Source organism: Protomyctophum bolini (assembly GCF_963924005.1).
Source record: "Protomyctophum bolini genome assembly, chromosome: 4".
Classification (NCBI taxonomy): domain Eukaryota; kingdom Metazoa; phylum Chordata; class Actinopteri; order Myctophiformes; family Myctophidae; genus Protomyctophum; species Protomyctophum bolini.
Genome location: NC_137865.1, coordinates 24,627,676 through 24,652,675, shown reverse-complemented (window position 1 = coordinate 24,652,675; position 25,000 = coordinate 24,627,676). Strand labels below are relative to the sequence as shown.

Here is a 25,000-nt window from a genome sequence, read left to right as displayed (position 1 = left end):
TTGGAATAACGTATTCCTTCCACACGCTACGTCCAACTGGGGTAACTCCCCCTGTCAGGTGAAAAGAAGTGGCTTGGACTCCTCATGCATAGAAGGAAGCGTGAGGACAGTCCATTGCTCTCCCCAGGTTGACAGAGGGAGTGTAGCACCCAGGATTACATTAGATAATTGACACTGGGTGAATAAATAGGTTACAAAATAGTGGAATAAAAATTACATTGTTCTTTCTTCTCAGGGACCTGGGAACCACCCTCTCCCACCTGCAGATACTGTGGATGTCTAGGTGCTGCCTGCAAGACCTAGAAGGCCTCATCTGTTTTTCCTCTATCGAGGTAGAGTTTAAACTAGGTTGTAAATGTCTCTGTGTAGTATCAATGTTGACTGCACTCAATTTTTATAGTTTATCTCTCTTTATTGAATTTGATGCAATGTTTAGGGGACGGGTGGCAAAGGGGTATCTGCAAACAAACAAAAAGAAAGTGGTGCCATTGTCATCATGATGACCAATCCATGATATACTGTACAAGCTCATATGAGCTTGTACAGTGAGCTTGTAGATCAACAAATGTGAATACGTGTGCAAATCTTTGAATATGTATTCTTTCACAGCAAACGTTCAAATCTTTGCTTCTGTGGGGTCCCTGGAACAACATTTTTAGATGGGGGTCGGTGGCCAATTACATATCATTTTTGGGGTCCTTTCCTTGACATGAAATCGTTTGAGAACCACTGATCTAGAAACATTTGAAGATTCAGGTCTCAATGGGTTAACCTGGATGAATGTCGTTGCGTCAGGAGTTGTACGTGGCCTACAACAACGTGTCGGACCTGAGTCCAGTCAGCGCGCTGGACAATCTGCTGGTGTTGGACCTGGAGGGCAACGACGTGGACGACCTGGTCCAAGTCCAGTACCTGGGACTGTGCAGTCGACTGAGCACACTCACCCTGCGCGGTAACCCTGTGTGCCTCTGCCCGCACCCTGCTGCCATCCAGGTAGGATTAGGTTTCACTGTTAACTTCTATAGGGCTATCAATAGGAGAGAAGATGACTAATTAACATGAACAAGGAACACAGACAGCAGAGTCTCTGGTGAAAAGGTTTGAGCTGTGGCAGATGTTACAGTGTTGCAAACCTGCAGTTGTTGTTGTTATATTGTTATTGTGATGTGGCCGTGAAATTACTTTGAAATATCTCTGCTATATAGAACTCCCATTGGCTTTCAAAATTTGCAGGATTGCAGTTTTGAACAAAAAGCCTCAAATCATGTGCAATTTACGTGAAATCTTTCACAGTCCCACCCTTTTTTCATTGGCCTGTTATAGCACCACCAACAAGTGGATTTTTGTTAAACACATTTTTGGAACAAAATGCCTCAAATCATCCAATTGCCATCCATGAAGAAATGGCACCCTTTTCACATTGGCTTATTATAGCGCCATCAGGAGGCCACAACCTGACCTGCCCTGGTGGAGAGTGGAGACCTGTGTCTCCATTTTTGTTAATGTGCAGTACACAAGATTGCTCATAAATATCTATGATTATAGAATTTAGTTGGAGATATTGGGAAGGCTAGCTCTCTACTTCTTCCTATCATTCTAGACTAGACTGTGGGTTTTTTTGCGCCAGCATGAATGTGTTTATTTACACCCAGCAGCAGAGCATTAATTAGGAAACTAGGGCAATGAGGGGAGAGGCTGATCTGAATATGCATTAGGCAAGCTCTTTGTAGTGACTGACTGAAGGGTCCTTCGATTTGCTTTCTTGCCAAACTATCATTCCTCTCTCTCTCTCTCTCTCTCTCTCTCTCTCTCTCTCTCTCTCTCTCTCTCTCTCTCTCTCTCTCTCTCTCTCTCTCTCTCTCTCTCTCTCTCTCTCTCACACGCAGTTGTGCACGCAAACACACACACACACACACACACACACACACACACACACACACACACCATTTACTTCCCCTCATCCACCCCCTATTTTCCCCTTCGTTTCCGATTCTAGGTCTTTGCTCTTTCTCTCATTCCCTCCATCTGTGTGGTGTGGTGTTGAGTGGGAGTGCCCTGCTCTAATTTCATCTCTCCTCTCAGTAACACAGTGCTTCTACTGGACTGGACTCTCTGCTCTCGCTCTGTGCTGTCTGATAAGAGACCTCTGTCCTGATAAATGCCTAGATCTTTAAATGTCAAAAAAAAAACGTGGGTTGATAATTTTTTATTTATTTTTTGTCTCCAGTGTAATTCATTCAGTATAATGAAGTTCCACACAGAGCCATTGCTGCTCCAGAGAGGATAAGATAAGATAAGCCATATTGATCTCTGTGGGACAATTCAGATGTCATAGCAGCAACAATATAAGGGTGAAAACATAGGATAGGTGCAGGCCATAGAGGTGCAGGCCAGGTATGAGTAGAGAGCTAAGAATAATAATTAAAATAAATAGACATAAGTATAAATCTACACTAGGTCCCAGTGTTTATGGGTCACGACTTGAGTACAAATCCAATTGTCTTTTCCTAAACTTATTATATATATATATATTCAAAACATGTTTTAATTTATATTTTTTAATGATTTAATGATTTTTTTAAATAAACAAAGCAACAAATCTAAGACATCCCATGAATAACAAATAAATAAATAATTAAGAAGTATAGTGAAAATAGTCGAGCTACAAGTTTGTGTGTCCTTAAATGTAGATATGCTATTTTCACTAGTTTGGGTCAAACGTCTAATCTCTCTTTTGGGTCTCGACCTGCAGTTTGGGAACCACTGCTGTATATTCAACCAATAAATGTACAGTATCACCAGTGAATAACATCATTGCTATATTCAACCAATAAATGTACAGTACTATTTATTTACCACATCTAACTAACCAGAAATTAGCCAAATTAGCCATTCCTGCAGTCATCATATTAACAATGTTGTAGTGCTATTTTTAGAAGTGGTGGAGCACACCTCAGCCCAGTTTCTTCGTTCATATAACCATTAAGGAAATGTATTTTCAAAACTACCCGAGATTCCTGGTTTAGAATCTAGGGCACAGGGAAAATGATTCCTGGTTTAGAATCTAGGGCACAGGGAAAATGATTCCTGGTTTAGAATCTAGGGCACAGGGAAAATGATTCCTGGTTTAGAATCTAGGGCACAGGGAAAATGATTCCTGGTTTAGAATCTAGGGTACAGGGAAAATGATTCCTGGTTTAGAATCTAGGGCACAGGGAAAATGATTCCTGGTTTAGAATCTAGGGCACAGGGAAAATGATTCCTGGTTTAGAATCTAGGGCACAGGGAAAATGATTCCTGGTTTAGAATCTAGGGCACAGGGAAAATGATTCCTGGTTTAGAATCTAGGGCACAGGGAAAATGATTCCTGGTTTAGAATCTAGGGCACAGGGAAAATGATTCCTGGTTTAGAATCTAGGGCACAGGGAAAATGATTCCTGGTTTAGAATCTAGGGCACAGGGAAAATGATTCCTGGTTTAGAATCTAGGGCACAGGGAAAATGATTCCTGGTTTAGAATCTAGGGCACAGGGAAAATGTGAGACTGCCTACTGATGTACTGTACAAGTCAATTTTATTTCATGACCTGCAGGGGGAATGATATGACCTCTGCAGAAAACTACAAGGATCATTTCATTTTTCTTTTTCAAAAAACAACTAAATTAAAAACCCAAATACTATTGTGGCCATTCAGCCAGTGTTGCCAGTATCAAAACTGCATGTAGAAATAAAATACTCCAATTAAAAGTCCGGAATTCAAAATGTAATTGACTAGTGCAAAAGTATTGGCATACAACTTTACTTTTAAAGTACCTAAAGTAAAAAAGAAAAAAGTTCGAAAAAAGTTGTATAATATTTTCATGTGTGAAAAATTAATAAAAAAAACTTTGATCAAAAAAAAAAAGTACCAAAAGTAAAGGTATTCATTATGCAGAATGTCTCATTTCAAGTTTTCAAATGTATAAAAAATCGTTTGAAAGTAGCCGTTTTCAAATAAATGTAGTAGAGTAGAAGTACAATATTTGGAATGGAGATGTAGTGGAGTAGAAGTATTGCAAATTGGACATACTCAAGTAAATTGTGTTTATTTGAAAACTAATATCCATTTACGAGTTATACCATCTGAGAATGAGACACAATATAGTCCACGACTTACAGTATTTCCATTGAGGTTCTACAAAAATAAATAAATAATGATAAATAATAATAATAATAATACATGAAACATCAAGACAATTAAAATAAAACATTTTATTGACGTGAACAATACAGAACAAACAGCCTAAACTGAATTCAATTAAAATAACCTACCGTACCTAAATTACACTGGAACCTTTTCGAGTAATCAGGAATTTGTTGGTGCTTAAAAGGCCTTTACACTTAACCACTGAAGCACTTACTCACTAAAGGATTTCAAAATTATTAAAAGAATAGCCGATCTAAAAGGTCAGACTCAAAACTCATCGCTGCGTAATATTTTCCGGGCTCGAGTCGTTCGCTGGTTGGAGACAGGAGATGATGTCTCTTTTTTTGTTACGCTGATTGGTTGAAGGGGTTGTCTGTCAACGCTCTACTCTCGCAGCCAACTAGTTGATTTTTGCTAGTTTTCACTTCCATCATAGCCTCGGAAACCCAGACGTTTTTATTTCCAGGGAGAAAAAGAGTTTTAGGGCTTTAGAGTGTGCATGCAGTTTAATTCCGATGGATCCAGCAGTGTCCTAACTGTGGCTAGACGAACAGGGGCCAAAACATCATCTCCAACTCCCAGCTTTTTGATCTGGCACTTTGGTATTGTCAGTTTATTTTGATGCCAACAATTCGTTTGCACTTTTACCACGTAAAACTTTGAATATAGGACTTCTACTCTGTATTTTTTCCATTGTGCTAATGCTACTTTTTAAGTGGTGCAACCACTTCATTAAGGACTTTGTGTGTATCTGGCTGCCTGCCTGGCTGCCTGGGTCTGTCCCTGGCTGGCTGGCTGGGTCTGAGCACGAAAATAGCGTTTGGTTGGTTTTCACAACCAAGTGTCACTGTTGCGCAGCCTAACTCACACACACACACACACACACACACACACACACACACACACACACACACACACACACACACACACACACATTAACGGTATATGATGATTTTGGGTGTGACAGTACAGTACACGACAGTAGAGGGACCCCCTGGGGACCCCCACACGGTAACTCTGTCATTTCTCAACCGTTTTGGACGCGGGCGGCTCGCTGGAACCGGGCCGGCACCCTGGCCGCGTTCCTGTGAGTCTGAAAGTTCCAGTGACCCCCCGGGGACGCCCACACGGAGTTGCACCACTTACTTCACACGGGTGTGATTTTAAGTAAAAAACCTGAGTACTCGTACTCTTTCCATCACTGCTTAGACGTAGATGTGTTGGATAGCAGATTTTTTGCTGTGAATGGAATGAATCACATGAGGCGGTGTGGTCTTTCTAAGTTGACATTGTGGATAGCTGCCCTTGACACATTCGTTTAGCTCCTCTGCCCCACCTGCAGATAGCTGGCACGATGCTGGCTTTGATTGAGCGTAATGGTCCGCTGGGGATGTTGTCATTCTGCAGCCTACTGCTGTATCTTTTGAAATGAGTCTGTATGATGACTTTAGTCATGCTGTCATACCTTGTCACCTTCAACAGGACACACAGATCCTGTTCCCTTTTCACCCAGGAGACAAACAAGGAAACGGGATATGGGTGTTACTATAACATTTTCATAATAGTCCAGAGAATATTTAGATAATAGTATAGCATAAATATATCCTGTAATGCTGTCTTATAATTATAAATAATACGAAGAAACTTTAAACTGGACATCTATACATATTACGGCAGTCACAGTTTCCATCTTTTGGCTTACTCCATTTCTCCATGGGTCCAATCCCTCATCTCCCCTCTTCCCCCTTCCCTTGAATTCTCTCCTCTCCCTTTATTTTCCCATGCCATATTCTCTCTCTCTCTCTGTCTGTCTGTCTGTCTGTCTGTCTGTCTGTCTGTCTGTCTGTCTGTCTGTCTGTCTGTCTGTCTGTCTGTCTGTCTGTCTGTCTGTCTGTCTGTCTGTCTGTCTGTCTGTCTGTCTGTCTGTCTGTCTGTCTGTCTGTCTGTCTGTCTGTCTGTCTGTCTGTCTGTCTGTCTGTCTGTCTGTCTCTCTCTCTCTCTCTCTCTCTCTCTCTCTCTCTCTCTCTCTCTCTCTCTCCCTCTCTCCTCCATTTCCTTCTAATCCTTCCGCTCCTCTTTGTCTTGCCTTATTTCTCCCATCGTCTGACTCCAACCCCTCCCAGACAGAGGAGTACAGCTATCGGGCGGCGGTGAGGGAGCTCGTCCCCCAGCTGCGTTACCTAGACGATACACAGGCGGAGGAGGAGGAGGGGCCTGGCTGCAGCAGCGACATGGGAGAAGAGTGGGCCATGCTCCGAGACGCCATCAGAGACTCCACCCAGGCCGTTACTGAATATGGTGCGTGTACGTGTGTGTGCGTGTGCGTGCACGTCCACATAAGTGTTTTTCTGCATGTATAAGACCGGACCTGAAACTGTCATATTTCATTTTATATCTCCTAGAAGACCTTGTTCATAATAAAGCGATCCCACTCTGTTCTTTCGGCAGAGCTGACAGCAGCCAGTACCTGTCCTTCCGACAGACCCAGCTCTGCCAATAAGCGGCCCACTTCCAGCCTGTCCTCCTCAGCAAGCTCCAGACGACCCTCCACACTGTCCACACCACCCTCCATGGAGGGCTCCAGACCCTCCCCACTGTCCACACCACCCTCCATGGAGGGCTCCAGACCCTCCCCACTGTCCACACCACCCTCCATGGAGGGCTCCAGACCCTCCCCACTGTCCACACCACCCTCCATGGAGGGCTCCAGACCCTCCCCACTGTCCACACCACCCTCCATGGAGGGCTCCAGACCCTCCACACTGTCCACACCACCCTCCATGGAGGGCTCCAGACCCTCCCCACTGTCCACACCACCCTCCACAGGTGGTGGAAAACTCAAAAGTTTTACTTAAGTAAAACTATCAATACTGCACCATTTACCAATATTGCAAGTAGAAATACTCTGTTACAAGTAAAAGTCAGGAATTCAAAATGTACAAAAGTATGGGTATAAAAATGTACATAAAGTACCAAAAGTAGAAAGTGCTCATTCTGCAGAATGTTCCATGTCAAGTTTTCAAATGTATTCAAATCTTTTGATAAATGGCAGATCTACAGTACAAGCTCACAATCCGCTTTTAGATTTGCTATTTTCAAACATTGAATGCCATTCACAATGAATAGCCAGTTTTGAGTGTTTGTCCTAACACAAATATTGAATGCCATTCACAATGAATGGCCAGTTATGACTGTTTGTGTAAACACAAACATCATGCAAACACAAACATTGAAGACAAAAGTTAGGATGCAAACTGTGAATGGCTGGAATGAGATGATCTATGATGATAAGAGCGCCCCTCACTTCACATGGGTGTGATGATTATTTCAAATAAATGTAGTGGAGTAAAAGTACAATATTTGGATCCGAGATGTGTAGAGGTACAAATACCTCAAAAGTGTACTTAAGTACAGTATGTAAGTGAATGTACTTAGTTACGTGCTACCACTGTCCACTCCACAGGGTCCAGGCCACCATCCATGGATGGCTCCTCCAGACCTGCGTCCAGGGTGCTCTCTCCTCCAGGGTCCAGACCTGGCTCTGCAGACTCAGGATCAGCTGCAGTGTATTCCGATGCCAGTGTCCTCACACATGGTGAGACGTTTTGCCTAATACCCTACATACTGCCGTCACTTCCTTTGTTGCATCGAAACGGTAACCTTTCTGTTTTCTAAGTTCATCAATGTTACCTATACACAGAGATGGGCAAAATACATTGAACATTTATTTTGATACAAAATACAAATACTGGGTCAAAAAATGTATCTAAATACAAAATACATCTTCCATCTCAGCGAAATACAAATTACAAAATACAAAAAAAGTATTTCAAATACATGTATTTCAAATACTGCCCATCTCTGATGGGCAAAAAACATTGAAAATGTATTTTGATACAAAATACAAATACTGGGTCAAAAAATGTATCTAAATACAAAATACAAAATACATCTTCCATCCCAGCGAAATACAAATTACAAAATACAAAAAAAGTATTTCAAATACGTATTTCAAATACATGTATTTCAAATACTGCCCATCTCTGCCTATACATGATGGAATAATATAGATTATCACGCAGGAATACAACGGATACTGGGCAATGATGATGCATTTTTATTTTCAGATTGTCATACAGTTACAGTCACAGTGCAGGGGTTCATATAACATCAAACAACATAGTCCAGTCCATTGAATGTCCATCATTATTACCATCAGTGTCGTCTTATTGGGTTCTATATGCAGTCCATTTGACTTGATGAATAGATCCTCTTGCAATCTCAAGTTATGGTTTGGTTTCTCCATTAAAATTATCTCCTCCACAATGTCCAGCCACTTCTCACAAACTGGAGGTTCTGTTTTGTACCATAGCCTTGTAATAGCTTTTTTAACTAGCTGCCAATAATGCTTTGGCCAGGTAGAAGGTACATATCTTCTCTTTGTGTATTATCCTGTGTCAAGTTACCCAAGTACAGTACAACACTTGTCTTGGGTATCTCATAGCTCTTCTTCAATGATGATGCAGTTTAAGTGTGCGCTGATTGGCCAACTGCTGTATTTCCCCATGGGCTGATACAGCAGCTAACCAGAGGCTGACATACATACTGTATAGTATAATAGACTAACCTACTGTACATGCTGTAGAAAAGCCTACCTGTATAGATCACACAACAGTGCCTCCCAGAGGACTTTCAGACAGTGGTTTCTTGTGCTCAAGTCCTTTCTCTGTTTTTTGAAGGGGTTGGAAAGATCCTGTTCTGTGGTAACCCTGTCCAGGCGCTGCGAGCAAGGAGAGAGCAAATGAGGGTACGTGACACGCTTGTGTTAGAATACACAACAACATCCCCACCAAGTTTTCCTCCAAGGATCTGAATCCGCAATCTGTCATCGGTAAATCGTTTTCAATCTGTCACTTCCGTACGTTCCAGCCCCTGAAGTGCAGCGTTTAGTTTAACATGAAAGGGACACGGAGAACTGGAGTGAATGGGCCGTGACAGGTCATTATGGCCGGCTGGCACAGTGCGCACGTCCCCTCTAACGTCATGTCAGAATAAACAGAAGGAGGTAATTATCGATGGGAACGGGGGGGGGGGGGGGGGGGGGGGGGGGGGGGGCGGAGGTGCAGCGGTGACAGATGGTGCTCTCAGTCGTGACACCATGCTGCAGTCTCTGTCATACTGGCATAAGCACACAGCTGCTGTCATTATCTCATTCACTCTCTCTTATCTTAATTCATCAGCCCTTGTATTTTCCTTTCCTTTCCTTCTCTCTCAGCACAACAGTTAATCGGACTAATCAATTGAATTGATTATAAGAATGATACATTTTGGGGATTTTCTTTTTTAAGTAGTGTACAGTAGTGTAAATGTTCAAAAATAGCGAGACACTGTTGTATAACGATGTATAAAATATGCTATGATCGCTATGATGATCCGCGACGGCTTGTCACCGTTGTCGAGCACGGGTTGAATGCATGCTTCAAGCCGGCTGGACCACCCAACCATGCGCTATACATAGCGATTCTCATAATTTCAATAGGCTTACATATTAAATCATAAACATACTATTTCACATGAACAATGGTGAAACTAATTGATATGGGGATAATATTATACTTCCAATGAAATCGCATCGCGTTTTCATTATAATACTGCTGGGTTGAACACAGTCACAGCCTCGCGCTGCAATTAATAAAAGTTTAAATCCCCTCGACGTCCCGAATAGTAAACTGTAGTGGATATAAACAGTGCATTCAGCCAGAGGGGGCCAAAGTGTGTGCTGTTGCAGGAGAACACCTCAGCATCATAATAAAGGGAAAGATAGAGGGAAAAAAGGCCAACAAAATACATTCATATATATTTTAAATTTTGGCTGGAAACTTGTCTACACTACCTTTAATTCATTGATATGGAAACATGTAAACACTCTTCTCGATTATTTATCTCAAAAGTAATAATCAAAATCCCAAACCACACCAATTGGTCGCCATGCAACTCCTTGCAACCAAACGGTTGTGAGTAGACGCATGTAGACGCATGCAGTTGCAAACAACCATTGAATTGAACCAACTAAATCACTTGGGTCGACAGACATGGCTCCCATGGTGCAACAGGACATATCACACTGCTGGGAGGAACACTAAAACTGGTTTGGGCTTAATAATTGCTGAAAACATAATCTTGCTGACCCTTTTATTATTGCCCTCACTCATGTTCCCTTCATTCCTCTCCATAGACGGCACCCGCCACATCCACGTGCACGTCACGTGACCACCTGCCTATCCACGTGCCAGAACATACGTATGATCTGGAGCAGCCCGATGTGAGGGAGCGCAGCAGTGTGTTCGCTGAACTCAAAGCCTGGAGGCAGCAGCACGCCAAGTACTGACCACTCATTGACCCCTATTCACTCATTTAGCTACCATGTCACCTTCTTCCACAGTCACAATAGACTTCCAAGGATTATTTTCCTTTATTGTGTTTAGAACCCATCGTAGGTGTAGGTACTGTAGATAGATAGATAACAACACAGATAGATAGAAAACAACACAGAAAGCCCTGTGGGCTTGTTTCCATTGTGGTCCATAGTAGCATTTTATTTAGCTACCATGTCACCTTCTTCCACAGTCACAATAGACTTCCAAGGATTATTTTCCTTTATTGTGTTTAGAACCCATCGTAGGTGTAGGTACTGTAGATAGATAGATAACAACACAGATAGATAGAAAACAACACAGAAAGCCCTGTGGGCTTGTTTCCATTGTGGTCCATAGTAGCATTTTAAAGACATACAATAATAGACCAGAAATCATCAACACTAATTAGCAATAACGCATACATTATATGTACAGTAGAGCCCTTAGATTTAACCACTCAAACCCTCCATACTTGTTAATCTGGACCAGAGTTGGCTCTGTACATGGACAGAGCCAACTGTACACAAAATGTTTTGTTTCCTACAAAATCCCTTTGCTGATAATAGCTGATCTACAAGCTCACAGCACGCCATGCTGTGACACATTATGACTCATTGTGAGCTTGTAGATGATCTGTTATGTCTGGTTCCCTCCAGAAAAGGGATCTTAGTGGTTAATAGACATTCTGTTCCAGTCTCATACTGGTGTATGATTTGTTTTTAAAGCATTGAGTAGGCCAGCCCCTTCTCAGCCACCTCGCCACCTCTAGGACACGGAGGTTTCATCATCCTAGTACACGAGGACAGCAATGGAAACAAGGAGAAAGGCTTTCTTGGTTTCATCCTTTTAGCAGAATTCTTGTACTGAACTTCCCTATGCCTGTCAATCAAAAGGGTCAAACGATGGGAGGGTTGTCATAAGGTATTTGACTGTGCAAGTGTGAAGTAAAACAACTCTTTGCCTCTTTCATTATTTGTGTTTTTCAGACGCCTACTGGACATAGAAAGGGAAAGATTACCACAAATACTGACTATTCAGCATGATGATGAAGAGGAGGAATATGGCAACGAAGAGGAGGACCTCTGTGTGTCGAAGAGTGATGTCAGTGATGGAGATGATGACAGGGAAGAGGTAGAGGAGAGGAAAGCCTGTGAACCAGACACTGCATCTCCTGATTCCTGTTTCCAGTCTATTTCCCCAGGTGAATAGTCGCTGAAAGAAACAACAACAACTTGCCATATATTTGATGTAAACATGTCTACAGTAAGTAGTAACTGACATGCTAAACTAGACCAAATGCAGCAATGCTGACATCTGAACCTTACTCAACCACTTTTGTCTTAAACCATACTTCTATTCTTCGCCTTTTTCACAAAGATTTAGCCTATTATTATTATTATTATTATTATTATTATTATTATTATTATTTTCTTTTTTTTTGAGAGGCGCTATAGCCCCTCCTACAGGTTTATTGTTTGTCTTTCCTTGGGAGTTTTATTAAAAAAAATTGTTCTATTTTAGCCTATTCCCAGCCAAAGCATACCTTTTTTTTTTTTTTTTTATTATCCCACGATTTTTCAGTTTTTTCACCCAGTGCCAATTATCTAATGTAATCCTGGGCGCTACACTTCCTCTGCCAACCTGGGGGGGCAGCGGACTGACCTCATGCCTCCTTCTATGCATGAGGAGTCCAAGCTGCTTCTTTTCACCTGACGGGGGAAATTCCCTGGCCGGACATAGCGCGTGGAAGGAACACATTATTCTGACCAGTTCCTTTTCCCCTGGCCCCAGCTGGCCAGGGGGAGGTAGTTGCGAATGCAGTGAGCACTTACTATGAGACCTAGCAGATCATGTCTGTCTGTCTGTCTGTCTGTGTGTGTGTGTGTGTGTGTGTGTGTGTGTGTGTGTGTGTGTGTGTGTGTGTGTGTGTGTGTGTGTGTGTGTGTGTGTGTGTGTGTGTGTGTGTGTGTGTGTGTGTGTGTGTGTGTGTGTGTGTGTGTGTGTGTGTGTGTGTCTGTCCCACTTTTGTGCCCATATATGGAGCTGAGTGATTTGTTTGTGATTGATGCAAGTGTCTGTCCCGCTGTTACGTCACCATGACTCAGCCATAACCATATAAGGAGTCCCCAAAGCAGCTATACGTCCAAAACCCAAATATGTACGAGCTGCGTTCGCTTCCCGCGTTTGCGCGTCTTACTTGTTTTATAGACCAGGATTACTGTATGTTTTTGTGAGGGTACCTACCCTAGGGGACACGGGGAGAACATGCAAACTCCACACAGAAAGGCCCTTTTCCAAACCCCACCTCGGGTATGGGCACTGATGACGCGGAGGAGGGAACACGCTCAGCCAAAATCAGTCACGCTAGCCAAAGCATGCCCCAGGTAGGTATGCTTTGGCTAGGCAAAAATTCAATCTTAAATGGGCCAATAAGGTTTCATAGGCGGGGAAACAGAGTTGGTGGTCAGTCGGGTGGTCAGAAGTGGGGTGGATGAAATCACCTATCTATGAGAGTGGGGGTGTTGTGACCTACTCACAGCGCCTGGATGCGCTGTCAGGCCAGAGCCTATGTGGCATGCGCCTGGACCACTAGGCCAGCAGGCGCCCCAATCTTTGACTAATATGACATGACCAGACATTCACGTGGTTGAGTTTTTATGATGACAATAAGTCTCTGAGAAGAGAATGCAGAAGCTCCACATTACCTTTCTACCTGTTCCACAGTTCTGTGTTATAACCAATCAATGGGCGATCTAACGTTGAAATTTTGGTTTTCAGACCTGTCCCACAGAGATTCGTTATCCCCTGAGTTAGCTCGACTGTCCCTGTCTCCAGACACCAGCCTGTCCCCTTCTCCTCCAACGAGTGCTGCAGGAGTCACTGGAAACCAGAGGCCATTTGGGATAAGAACACGCAGACTCAAGCTCAGCCTGGGAAGTGGAATGTCCAAGGCTAGCCCGGGAGAGCAGCAAACCACACAAACCACCGTCTTCGAACTGGGATCTCAGAGGGTCAAAGAGGTGGTTATACTTAAGTGCCTGTTTTTAGTTTTGTGTGAATGAATAATACTTTTTCTGTGTATAAACTAAAGCCCCTCTATGGTCCTTGAAGACACAGATACCCCATCGGCCAACCACCCTGAAAGATGGAGGCCTCCAAGATCCATGGTATGGAGTTATAAAGTTAATTGGACCAAGTCGACACATAATCTTTCAGGCATTATTTGGATCTTGAATCTATTATGCTACTTAGTATCTTGTACGTTTTTCTGGTTGGATTCCTTTGAATTGATTTAATTTAATTTCAGCTCATTTTGACTGATTAATAATTCTTATCTATTATCGCAATATATTTTGAGGTAGGTTTTGAGAAGTGTATGAATGTACTTAAACAAAGGCTCTTTCTTTCAGTACTGGGATGAGGATGCAGTCTACGAGCCAACACCAACCCACCAGACCACTAGATAGACCACCTATTCTGCGTCCTCATACGGCCAGGGCAGTGCTACAGAAACATCTTCCGCATCACACCTTGGAGCCCAGCAGGGGGAGCTCACACCTGGACTGAAATCAGAAGTTCAGAGCATGAATGCCCTGGTGGGAGGAACGGGTAGGACATCTGGCTGAACATTCACAATGTGACTACTATTGACTCAAATAACTTTGAAAGAGCAGTGCTCTGCTTTGAGATCTGATGTAATTTCCTGGGATTTCCCATGAGAACAGTCGGTTATGTTCTGACCTACACTGTGGAAAAAGCATCATAGACAGATATTAAGCAGGGCGAGGCATCTGTTTCAGCAGAGCAGAGCTGTCACTGAGACAGTGAAAATGAACTATTTTTGTACAAATTCTTTGGGTTATAATTACAGCTACATAAAATTTCCTGAAGAGTTCTTGACTTTTGTTTTTTTTAGCTATGTGATTATTAAAGGTGTGATACCACACATGGATCCCTCAGGGTTCAATTATATTAATTTAATAATAATAATAATAATAATAATAATAATAATAATAATAATAATAATACAGCTCAATCACTCTGATCCACCTTCCTCAAAAGTGTTACATGTAAAACACCAAGGGATAGTTTGTGCAGCGACTAAATGATTGCCCTGTTGATTTGGGATGCGAATATGGTTTCATCTGCGGGTTTGAGTAAATGGTGCGCTGTGACTGGCCAGTCGCTGTGATTGACAGCGTACACCTAAACCTAACCCTAACCTTAACCTCAGTAAAACTTTACCTAACCCTAACCCTAACCTCAGTAAAACTATACCTAAACCTAAACCTAACCCTAACCTTAACCTCAGTAAAACTATACCTAAACCTAACCTCAGTAAACTATACCTAAACCTAACCTCAGTAAAACTAACGCAGTGGCTGGGGGGCGTTTCCAAGAACCCGAATCCGCAGATGAAACCCTTTTAGCATTTGGGATAGGCCGATAATGATAACCATTAATGAGTACTAGATTGAACAAGACACTGATGACTGCTCAACAACTTGGGGCAGCTCACCAATGAAGTATCATTGTCCTCATCTAAATCTAATAGGCATATAACCTTTTTTTTGTGAATAAAATGATATTTTGGGAAAACTTCTCTCAGTACAGTACAGTACAGTACAGTACAGTACAGTACAGTATGCTAATACAATATAACTAACAACTGTGGTGGTTGTATTTGGTCTCCCAGCTTCAGAGACATTTAGATATGCCTGATTGTCATAATGTTATATCTCCCCTGAGCGTTCTCAATAGTGGAGGGCCCAAAAGCTCAAGGAATAGAGTTTAACCTGTGATGTCATGCCGTACTTTTTATTTGTGTTTTTTCTATTAATTTGAAGGTCCACAGAATGAGAGGCCTGCTCTGCCGGAAACAAACCATGGCCATTTTTGTATGCCACACCAGAGACAACCTATATAAGGCAACATTTTCCTAATTTCATTATGCTTTAAGTAGCATCACATGTGACATGTCAAACTAGGGGATTTTCATGATTCTGAATCCATTCCATGGATTCCATGCATTAGTTTTGCACGAAAAACACTCCTTGGCCTAAATTTGGCCATAGGCACTTGTGCAAATGTGCCCAAATGTACTGACCTCATCACATTTTGTGATGACGGCTATGGCCGTTTTTTAGCCCAAGGAGTGTTTTTTGTTCAAAACTAATGCTTGGAATGGATTCAGAATCATGAAAACTAGATAGGGACGGTAGCTATCAAAACTACTTTACTTCATGCTATACTATTCTGAAATTCACTTGCCATGTGAGAGTTTGTCCATGTATCTGCATGTTGTCATTTCCATTAGCGACATTTACAGACAGCAAAGTGGTGAAATTATTTAGCTTAATTTCCCTTCATCCTTCATGAATTGTCTGATTCCTTCACGTAACTGGGGGGAAAAAAGTTTCAGTGCAGCTCCTCTAGTCTGTTGCAATGTTCAGACTAAAGCAAGCATAATGACATTTGGAAAATGATTTTCTTTTTGGGTGACTACAAGGTAGAAAGTTTAGCATTTTCTCAGGGGACCTGCTGGTTCGAATCCCCAGTAGGATATAAACATTTCAGAGTGGAGCTTGAAAAATCGTGACAATGTAGCGCATAATCTTTGAATATGTATATTATTTCAGGGCAAACCTTTTTAACTCAAATCTTTGCTTCTCCCCTGGTCCCTGGAAAAACATATTTTCAGATGGGGGTCGGCAGCCAATTACAGATAATTCTGGGGGTCCTTGACATTAAAAAGGTTGAGCACCACACTGACCTAGAAACATAGGTTTTACAGAAATCCGTCATAATTTAGAAGACATTTGTAGAATCTGTTCTCAGGTCTAAATGGGTTAACCTAACATAAACCTAAAATGAACCTCACCTAAACATTGACACAATGTGAACACATTAACACAACCTAAACATTAACACAGTCAGTGTGAATAACCTAACCTAAATGTGAACACATTACTTTCATAACTTTAAAATGCTGGTTTCACAGGAACATTCAAGCCTCAGTATTTGTTTGATTGTAAAAAAAACCCAAAATGCTATGTCACAGAAATTATCTTGTTAAACTGTGCTTTTAAAATTATCCTTCAACGACCAATAGCCATCTCTGATGTTGATGTTCCGGAGATTTGACTATATCGTTGCAGTTATGTGTAATACTGGCATCAGCTCACTAGAGGCCACTAGAGGGTATGTAAAACATCAGATTGACAACCTATGCCTATACCTCCAACCTTCTTGAATGAACAAACTGAACACTCCCCTTTAGCTCAGCACCTGGAAACTGGAGATTCATGTTCTGCATTCCTTTCCCTGTATGTGGCCAGATCAAGGGTGACCTTTATCATCATAAGTCATATGCAAGTTTTCCTCCTGGTACAATCAGCAACAATCTGTTTTGTGACATCAACAAAAATATATAATACAAAACTACAGTGACTACTGAACAAGTGCAACAATATTTAGAGTTGAGCTGTGCGTGTGCGTGTGATGCTGTATAATGGGACACAGAGAAATACACAGATACATATTGAAACTATACAGTTTTGCTCTGAGGCTCACAGTTAGAAGGGACAATTAAGACACAGACATATATCACATCTGATCCCTAATCTGTTCCAGACGGCACGGGCATGAGAGTTGTAGCACTTTTGTTTTGTCACTCGGCTGTTCGCGTGGCATTTCAGCAGGTGAACCGCCTCAACCACCATATGCTGATATCTTGAACATGCCCAGTCTTGTGTTTGGATACCTGGAATTGTCACAGACAGACAGAAAGACACACACACACACACACACACACACACACACACACACACACACACACACACACACACATGCAATCACCTTTCCATATCAGTTATGTATCTATTTATTCCAGCAACAGGATACAAACAAAAGTCACAGAATAACAGAGGACCGGTTGTCATCATAACCGCAAAGAACACTCAGGGTGTAGGGTTTAAGAATACACAGCACACGGGTGGGTGTATGTTTCAACTTGCATGCTCGTGTGTCCACAGAAACCCAGAGGTTCAACCACAAGATAGATATTATGTAACGATGAAGATGTCTTTTTTTTCTTTCTCCTTTTTCCTTGCTTGAATAAGCTAATGAGTGTCGGTCCATCTCTAGTCTTCAGCTCCACTGCTCTCCCGCACACACGTTCTCTACCGATCGTCTGCTGCTCTGCAATCTTCTCTCACCATACGGCTGGCTGCTCTGTGGGATTGCTTGGAACTCACTCCCTGCTGTTGGGTGTTTTGTTTTAAAGCAAATGCCTGCTTACTGGTGCTGATACTTCCCATCACACAGTTGAGGGGAAGTGGAATGAGAGAGGAGGAACATTTATGGTGGGAGAATAGCTACAAGGCCTCCTGTCCACTCTTGTTGGGGTAATATTCTCACAGCTGGTTGGGACTGAGACACCTGGTTTGTGAGAAGCTCTGTTTCACTCCCCAGTTATTACTATAACAATGTGACAAACAAGGTGGGTATGGTATGGTATGTGGGTAAACACAGAAAGAACGTTTTGTTGTTTATGTACTGAAGACTTTGATTACTCTGTTAGTTGTAAGTGTTATTTGTGCCTCAATTAGTAGCCAAGTCTAAGGAAGCAGTTATTACTATATAGCATATTATTATTCGATAAAACCTGTATTTTTTTTATACAGCGTTGAACAGAAGAGCAGAAGGCCTCCGGAAGGTGTAGAGTGATTAGAAGAGGCCTGGGATTGGGGTGCTGTAAACAGAAATCAAATTTAAAAGACTATTATTCCTACACAAATACACCACCATCTTCTAATTAATTAGATTAACTAATTGTGTTAAACGTAGAGGGATGGTGATGTTTTTACTACGCCTATTGTTATTACTAACTATCGTTACTACGACTAACAAAATGTATCTTTTAAAGAAATGCACAGACAAGCACAGAAAATGCAAGATGGATAGCTGCAAGTTACCTGGCTGAAGTGAGGAAAACGGTGTCAACGCATGCTGCTGTGAATCACGGCAGCACAAAATGTCTGTCTGTTGTGACTGGATGAGATTCATTATTGTGCCAGGTAGGATGCCGTTGCAGCTCCCGGCAGACCCCATCAAAGCTATCAGAGCCTGGAGGCCCGGGTCATGCAATGCGTTAGCAACAACAGCCCACATTCATATACATCCTGACTGTAGCTGCAGACGCATACGTGCGTGCATGTGTGCGTGCGAGAGAGAGAGAGCTATTATTACAGGGAAACTCTTAGAGACATGCCAATATTACATTTTTGAAATATTCTGGGGTTTTTAAAGTAACAAATCCCAACAGGCATTGTTCCTGTGGAGATGTCTACAGTATGAGTTCAGACAGGCCCAGGTGAAGGTATGGAAGCCTACATGATACCGCTGGAAGGAAAATTCCAATCATGCTATTTACTGTAGGCAACACGTACAATGCAACTTTGGTTGGAATCTTTACAAGCAAATTAAGACATAAAATCAAGGTGTAGACAAGAACTATTATTTTTTTATAGCTTTTTTTTTTTCACCTGATAATTCATAATTGTTTATGAATGTTAAGATTTATTATATTTTTGCTGTGTGGTTGCAGCCTTGGCAGATTGCATGGAAATTGCTTCATCAGTTTAGATTAGAACATCTTGAACTATAACAGAAACATCTGTGTATCTTCATTGATGGAGAAACAAAGAATGTCAAAAAACCCACTAGGGCCAAACTATAGGGTCAAATGTTTTGAACACATAAAGCAACAGCAAATGCTTTAAAGTGAAATAAAATAAATGACCATAAATTCAAAGTTATTTATATACGTAAAATAAAAATAAATATACAATTTAGGCATTTAGCAGATACTCTTAATCCAGAGCAATTTACAGCAAGCCAGCATAATAAAATAGGATGTTAATGGTATGGTCTCGTATGGTCACATATAAACCCCTATAAAACAAATTGCTCAATACCGACACCCGGTCAGCAAGTGGATTCATGAATGTATATAGCCTATAGATAACACTGAATGAATCTAGAGACACAGTGGTGAGCAACAATGCACCAAGCTTAGCAACTGGGCGCAAATGGAGACCAGCCAAAGCAGTGAGGAAGCAACAGCAGCCCTCAAACATGCTGACATTGTGGGCTATATCCAGCAAGGAAGAGGAGGCCTTGGGCTAACAGCTACCCCCCAGCCTGGAGTAAGGCCACAGCACCAAAACGGCGGAAAATGGTGGTGGAGGAAGTACGCCACCAGGAGGAGGCTGCACGGTGGGCCAAGGCAGTCTCTCTTGGCAAACAGGGACAGTGGACAAGATGGGACAGTGTGGAGAGGAGGAAGATCAGCAAGGACATGTGGGCCATGGAAGCGAGACAGTTTAGCTTTTCCATCAGAGCTATACATACGATGTCCTTCCAACACCAGTTAACCTTCACCAGTGGTTTGGTGAAGACCCGGCGTGTGCCCTATGTTCCACGCCAGCCACCCTCAGGCACATTCTCACAGGGTGCAAAACCAGTCTCACCCAAGGACGTTATACATGGCGTCACAACCAAGTCCTAAAGGTCCTTGCATCCACCCTGGAGGACAAACGAGCTGCCACCAACTCCCTACCACCACCAGCATCCAACCAACAACGGGCAATTACCTTCATCCGGGAGGGGGCTAAGGTGACCAGGAGCTGCTCCACACCATCTGAGCGAGGCCAGCTACGCTTAGCCCGTGACTGGAAGATTTTGGCTGATATTGGCCGACAGCTGGTTTTTCCTCGAGAGATTACTACAACCACCCTGAGACCTGACCTGGTGCTCTGGTCCCCTTCTCTAAAAAAGGTGTACATCATCAAACTCACAGTGCCCTGGGAGGACGCAGTGGATGAGGCTTATGAGCGAAAACACCTCCGTTATGCTGAGCTCGCTGCTGAAGCACAACACCGCGGCTGGAACGCTGAGGTCTATCCAGTAGAGGTGGGATGCAGAGGGTTTGTGGCAAGATCTACCACCAGACTGTTTGCAGACCTGGGATTCAGAGGCCAGAACCAGCGCTCAGCCATCAAAGCTTTATCGGAGGCAGCCGAAAGAAGCAGCCAGTGGCTTTTTATGAGGAGGAAAGACCCCTGCTGGGCACCGAAGTAGCAAGCCAGGAGGTATGCGGTCAGCTTTGGCTTGACTCAGGGAATAGGACGCCCCTGCCATGCATAGTCCCACGAGAAGTTTGCCATGCATGGCTCTCTTTCTCGTAACGAGTCTGGATTAACGCAAGCTCAGGTCTGATCAGCCTGTAGCTGGCCACCTTGGGGAGGGTGTATAGTGTTAGGGCCGAAACATCCCAAGATCCAAGAATACAATATGCTGATGATGCGTATCCAGCTCCCACCATTCACCACCACTCATCACCAAGACGACAAGATGACACCAAGACATTCTACCATTCATCACGACGACACTCTTAGGTATGTGCTTGCACAAATGCATTTACATCTTATCCTGTGTTTGATAAACGAGACAATATTTTAGGCCAATAAAAAAAATATATAGCCTATACCAAATTTCCCACTCCACACCCCCGGCTGCTGGACTAATAGTTTTGGAGCCAGAAGGGAGAAGAGTCAGGGACGTGTGGAGCGTGGTCATGGCTTTTTTTGTGACTGTTGTGCCAGCCTCCTTGCGTTGGTTGATCTGAGCGAGCTGCACGAGGCGGGTTGTAGCCATACCTTTGGTTGCTTTGAAAAATAGTAATGGAGATACTTTCTACACAGCAAATTTGGCACTGATCGTTACAGTGGTTTGTGAGATTAGCTCTAGATCGACGGACGGACACACACGCACCCCTACACACACGCTAGCTTCCTGCAGAACCACATTGTAAAAAACGTACAAAGTGCCTTTAGAACAGACATTTATTTTGACCCAATGGTGGTACTAGACTCAGCTCATCCTGCAATATGATTATGAAATATGAAATATCGTACAGTAGGCTACATGTGTAAAGTGTTAAAACTTACTTGACATTTTCACCTGAGGCTATAGGAAACCGGGCTCCAGTGTGCACATGCACCCAAATGTCTGTTCAGTGCAACTAAAACATTATATTGGTGACACCTTTGAACCTTACATTTAGCAGGTCTGTCTATGTATGTATGTCTGGGGGGCTCCTATATGCTGGTGCACCTACCTACGGCATATGAGAATGTTGCACCATGCAGTGCAACCAACTAAAGCATTAGTATGGAGCCCTGGGAATGGTCATGGGTCACTTAAAATAAATGATTGAGGTTCATCTGGGAGAATGGTCAAGGTCAGGTTTTTCTAGTCCAGTTGAAATTGACATACGGTAGATACCGGTAGGCCTATATAAAATGTTGCATTTTCACTCTTTCAATGTCATATTACTAACAACCAAAATAGAAATGAGCAATGGAAATGCAAAGTGACTGAGGTGCTAAAGAAATGTTTGGCTAAGTTATTAGTGTGGCATGCACAACATCCCTGTCTGGCTGCAACCCAGTAAATTTGGTGAGGATGAAAGATGGCTCGTAAAATGTGTTATTATTCTACAGACATAAAGCCTTCCACTTATAACTTGAGGGCAAATGTGAAAGCACAACTTATTTTAGTTGTGCCTTTGTTGGTTTATGGGCAGATTTGACTGTGAATGCTTTAAAAAGTAAATACATTTTACTAGTTTATATTTCCAGTCAACCACTCACATGCAGCACCATGCATTTGTTCTGCTAATCTGCTTGTATTAAAAGTCGACCTTTTTAATATGACGACCTACACATTTTCTTTACTGATGTTGAGTTTATCTAGCCTGGCAATTTTGTTTTGCCAACGGCTGATTCGGTCTGGCTTATTAGCCAGGCTAGAGTTTATCGGCCAAATTCGCTGCCAACAACAAGTATGGTTGTTTAGTTGTTTACTAGTGTGGAGGGTGGCACGCCGCACGAGCCATGAAAACACTTGCAACAATGCAACAAGACAAGAGCAGTGTTATTGTAGCGAGCCTACATTATGAGTTGCTGCACCGGGACGGACGGTGTAGTCAAAACTCTAGCTAAAATAAGGCAATAGGCGGGCCTGTACGTTCTCGGAAAGTGCTGCCGAAAATGGTAAGCTAACCAACGATGCTAAAACTTTCTCCAACATGCTTGTTAACTTAAATCTGATGTAAGCTCGCGCGTCTAAAGCAATACATAGCCGATCTACAAGGTTATATGTGGCTGTTTTCAGTGAGTATTGACTTTGAGTAACCGACGGGCGACGGAGCATATTATTAGTATTACACAATACACATTACACAGAATGTACAGAATGATGACTTTATGTCTGACTGGTTTGGCACACGCACGCACACACACACACACACACACACACGTGTCTTCCTATCTGTATCCATTATCTTCCTCAGCTCATTCAAATTGTTGAAAACCTGCAGCCTGCAGGATGATATAGACAGGCCAAATTGAATTTAGGCTGTATAGAATAGGATATGATGGCTCATTCCAGCAATGGATTTAATAAGGCCTTGCTGCACTGAAAATGATTTGTATGCTGTGTGGTGAGTTTTCCCAGGACGGGATACATTTGCACTTCTGGTCATATTGCAGAAATGAATTGAAAATTGGAACATAAGGCTGCCACTCGGCTGGACAGTATAGTTGCTTGCCTTTTAATTCTGTCCTGAAAAACCCTCTTATGGTGACTTCATCTGACCAGCTGCTTCACACTAGTCTAGAGGACAAAAGGGCTTGTCTACCAGCTGGAGATCTCTCTCTCTCTCTCTCTCTCTCTCTCTCTCTCTCTCTCTCACTTGGTGAGTCTCATTCAGTATGTACAGGGATTTGGCCTCTCCTGCCCCCCCTCAGATGATCTCTTTAATGATGTCATTACAATGAATAACTTTACTTTGCTCTCCCTCTCTCTCTCTCTCTCTCTCTCTCTCTCTCTCTCTCTCTCTCTCTCTCTCTCTCTCTCTGGATTACACTGTTCTTATAAATGTGTCCTGTTTGCATAAACATTATATTACCGGTATGTCTTCCATTTATTTGGCCAACGTGGGAATTCAAAGGTGAACTCGCAGTTAGGCAACTGTCTGTCCGATGAATGTATCTGTCATCTGAGTGTGTTTTGCATTTTCTCGTCCATCTAAAACTGGCAGAGCTCGGGTGAAGTAGGTCTAGAGTGATGACATGCTTATAAAGCAACGACTCAATGAGTAATTTGATTAAACATTACAGTAAGTGTAGCCATACAGCCGATAATTTATCATCTTAACTTCCACATTCTTTGTTGTTCAAAGCGGAACCACTTTTCAGAACAAAGCAAAGGGTTTGCGTGCCAACAACGCAGGCCCAAGTTATAGTTTTAATGTTTGAATCTCTGTGCTGCAGCTTTCATCCAAAATAATAAGCCCAGGCCAGAATATGCTTATTATCCATTGACAAGCTGTTACAGGAGTGGTAATCCTTAGCTAGTCCTCTCCATTATCTTTCTCGATAAATCAATGCTAGAGGCTTAGCCTTGTAGGTTTCGGTCCATTTGTTAGATAGACACCATTGGCTTTTCTGTCTTCTCACTCAATAGTGGTGTAATTGGGCCCTTTTCTCTTGGTAAATGGTGCTCGCGAGACCTGAAGGAGGGTGATTTTTGTGGATACGAGGCAAGGTATAAACAAGGCAGATGATTGTGTTCAAGCACCTCCTGTCAAGTAAAATATAGATACATGATTTCAGTGTAAACGATTTTGTGTAAATAGCTGATACCTGAACATCTTTGGTCAGCACAATTCAATTGTTCATCTGCCAACAGGTTCCAAAGTTTTGACGGGACTACACAAACCAATAACTTCCTTGTTTCTGCTCTTAAGGTAAGTAACATGACAATAAAGTCATCCGTCTCTTTTGCTGATTTAATGGCCTAAAGTGGAAGTTGATAGCTAAAGTTTTAGAGTAGAGTTTCAGGTGGTGACAGAAGTGTATGGTTACTGTACCCATGTGAGTGTAGTTCCTCTTCAGGAGATGATGGGCTGTAGTGAACATGCTGGGTACATGAGAGGAACTCGCAGGTCATAATGGTGACAGACCACCTTCATTTAAATGCAGTACTTTATTTCTTTGTTACCACATAATGAAATAATTAGTATACATTGATTTTAGTTGAATCAAATTTTATCTAATTCCTTAAATTTTATTTTAATTTCATCTTGTTCATTTTCCTTTTTCTTATCATATCCAGTATTATTGCTATTATTGTTGTTGCTGTGTTATGGTTGGTTATTATTGTTGCTGTTATCACACATTTCCGCTGCTTACGCCTGTATGGGTAGTGACATAAATCCTCTTGATTCTTGAGTATGTATAAATTAGGCTAAAGTTGAGCTGTAAAGTGGT

At 42.3% G+C, this 25,000-nt stretch overlaps 2 protein-coding genes across 3 annotated transcripts in view; one reads left to right on the top strand and one right to left on the bottom strand.

Annotated features, from left to right (window-relative positions):
* Window positions 1-20,744, top strand: part of lrrc56 (leucine rich repeat containing 56) — a gene marked incomplete at its 3' end in the record, with an annotated part of 27,628 nt that extends 6,884 nt beyond the window's left edge. The window contains exons 5-15 of the mRNA XM_080762135.1: window positions 236-332; window positions 796-993; window positions 6,309-6,483; window positions 6,646-7,011; window positions 7,649-7,780; window positions 8,925-8,992; window positions 10,421-10,566; window positions 11,588-11,802; window positions 13,437-13,621; window positions 14,099-14,210; window positions 20,092-20,744. Coding sequence (XP_080618261.1) covers window positions 236-332; window positions 796-993; window positions 6,309-6,483; window positions 6,646-7,011; window positions 7,649-7,780; window positions 8,925-8,992; window positions 10,421-10,566; window positions 11,588-11,802; window positions 13,437-13,621; window positions 14,099-14,210; window positions 20,092-20,744 — 2,347 coding nt within the window. The remainder of the gene's footprint in view (window positions 1-235; window positions 333-795; window positions 994-6,308; window positions 6,484-6,645; window positions 7,012-7,648; window positions 7,781-8,924; window positions 8,993-10,420; window positions 10,567-11,587; window positions 11,803-13,436; window positions 13,622-14,098; window positions 14,211-20,091) is intronic.
* The window catches only part of trim44 (tripartite motif containing 44), a 466,525-nt gene that overhangs the window by 37,739 nt on the left and 403,786 nt on the right, over window positions 1-25,000 (bottom strand). The window lies entirely within an intron of this gene.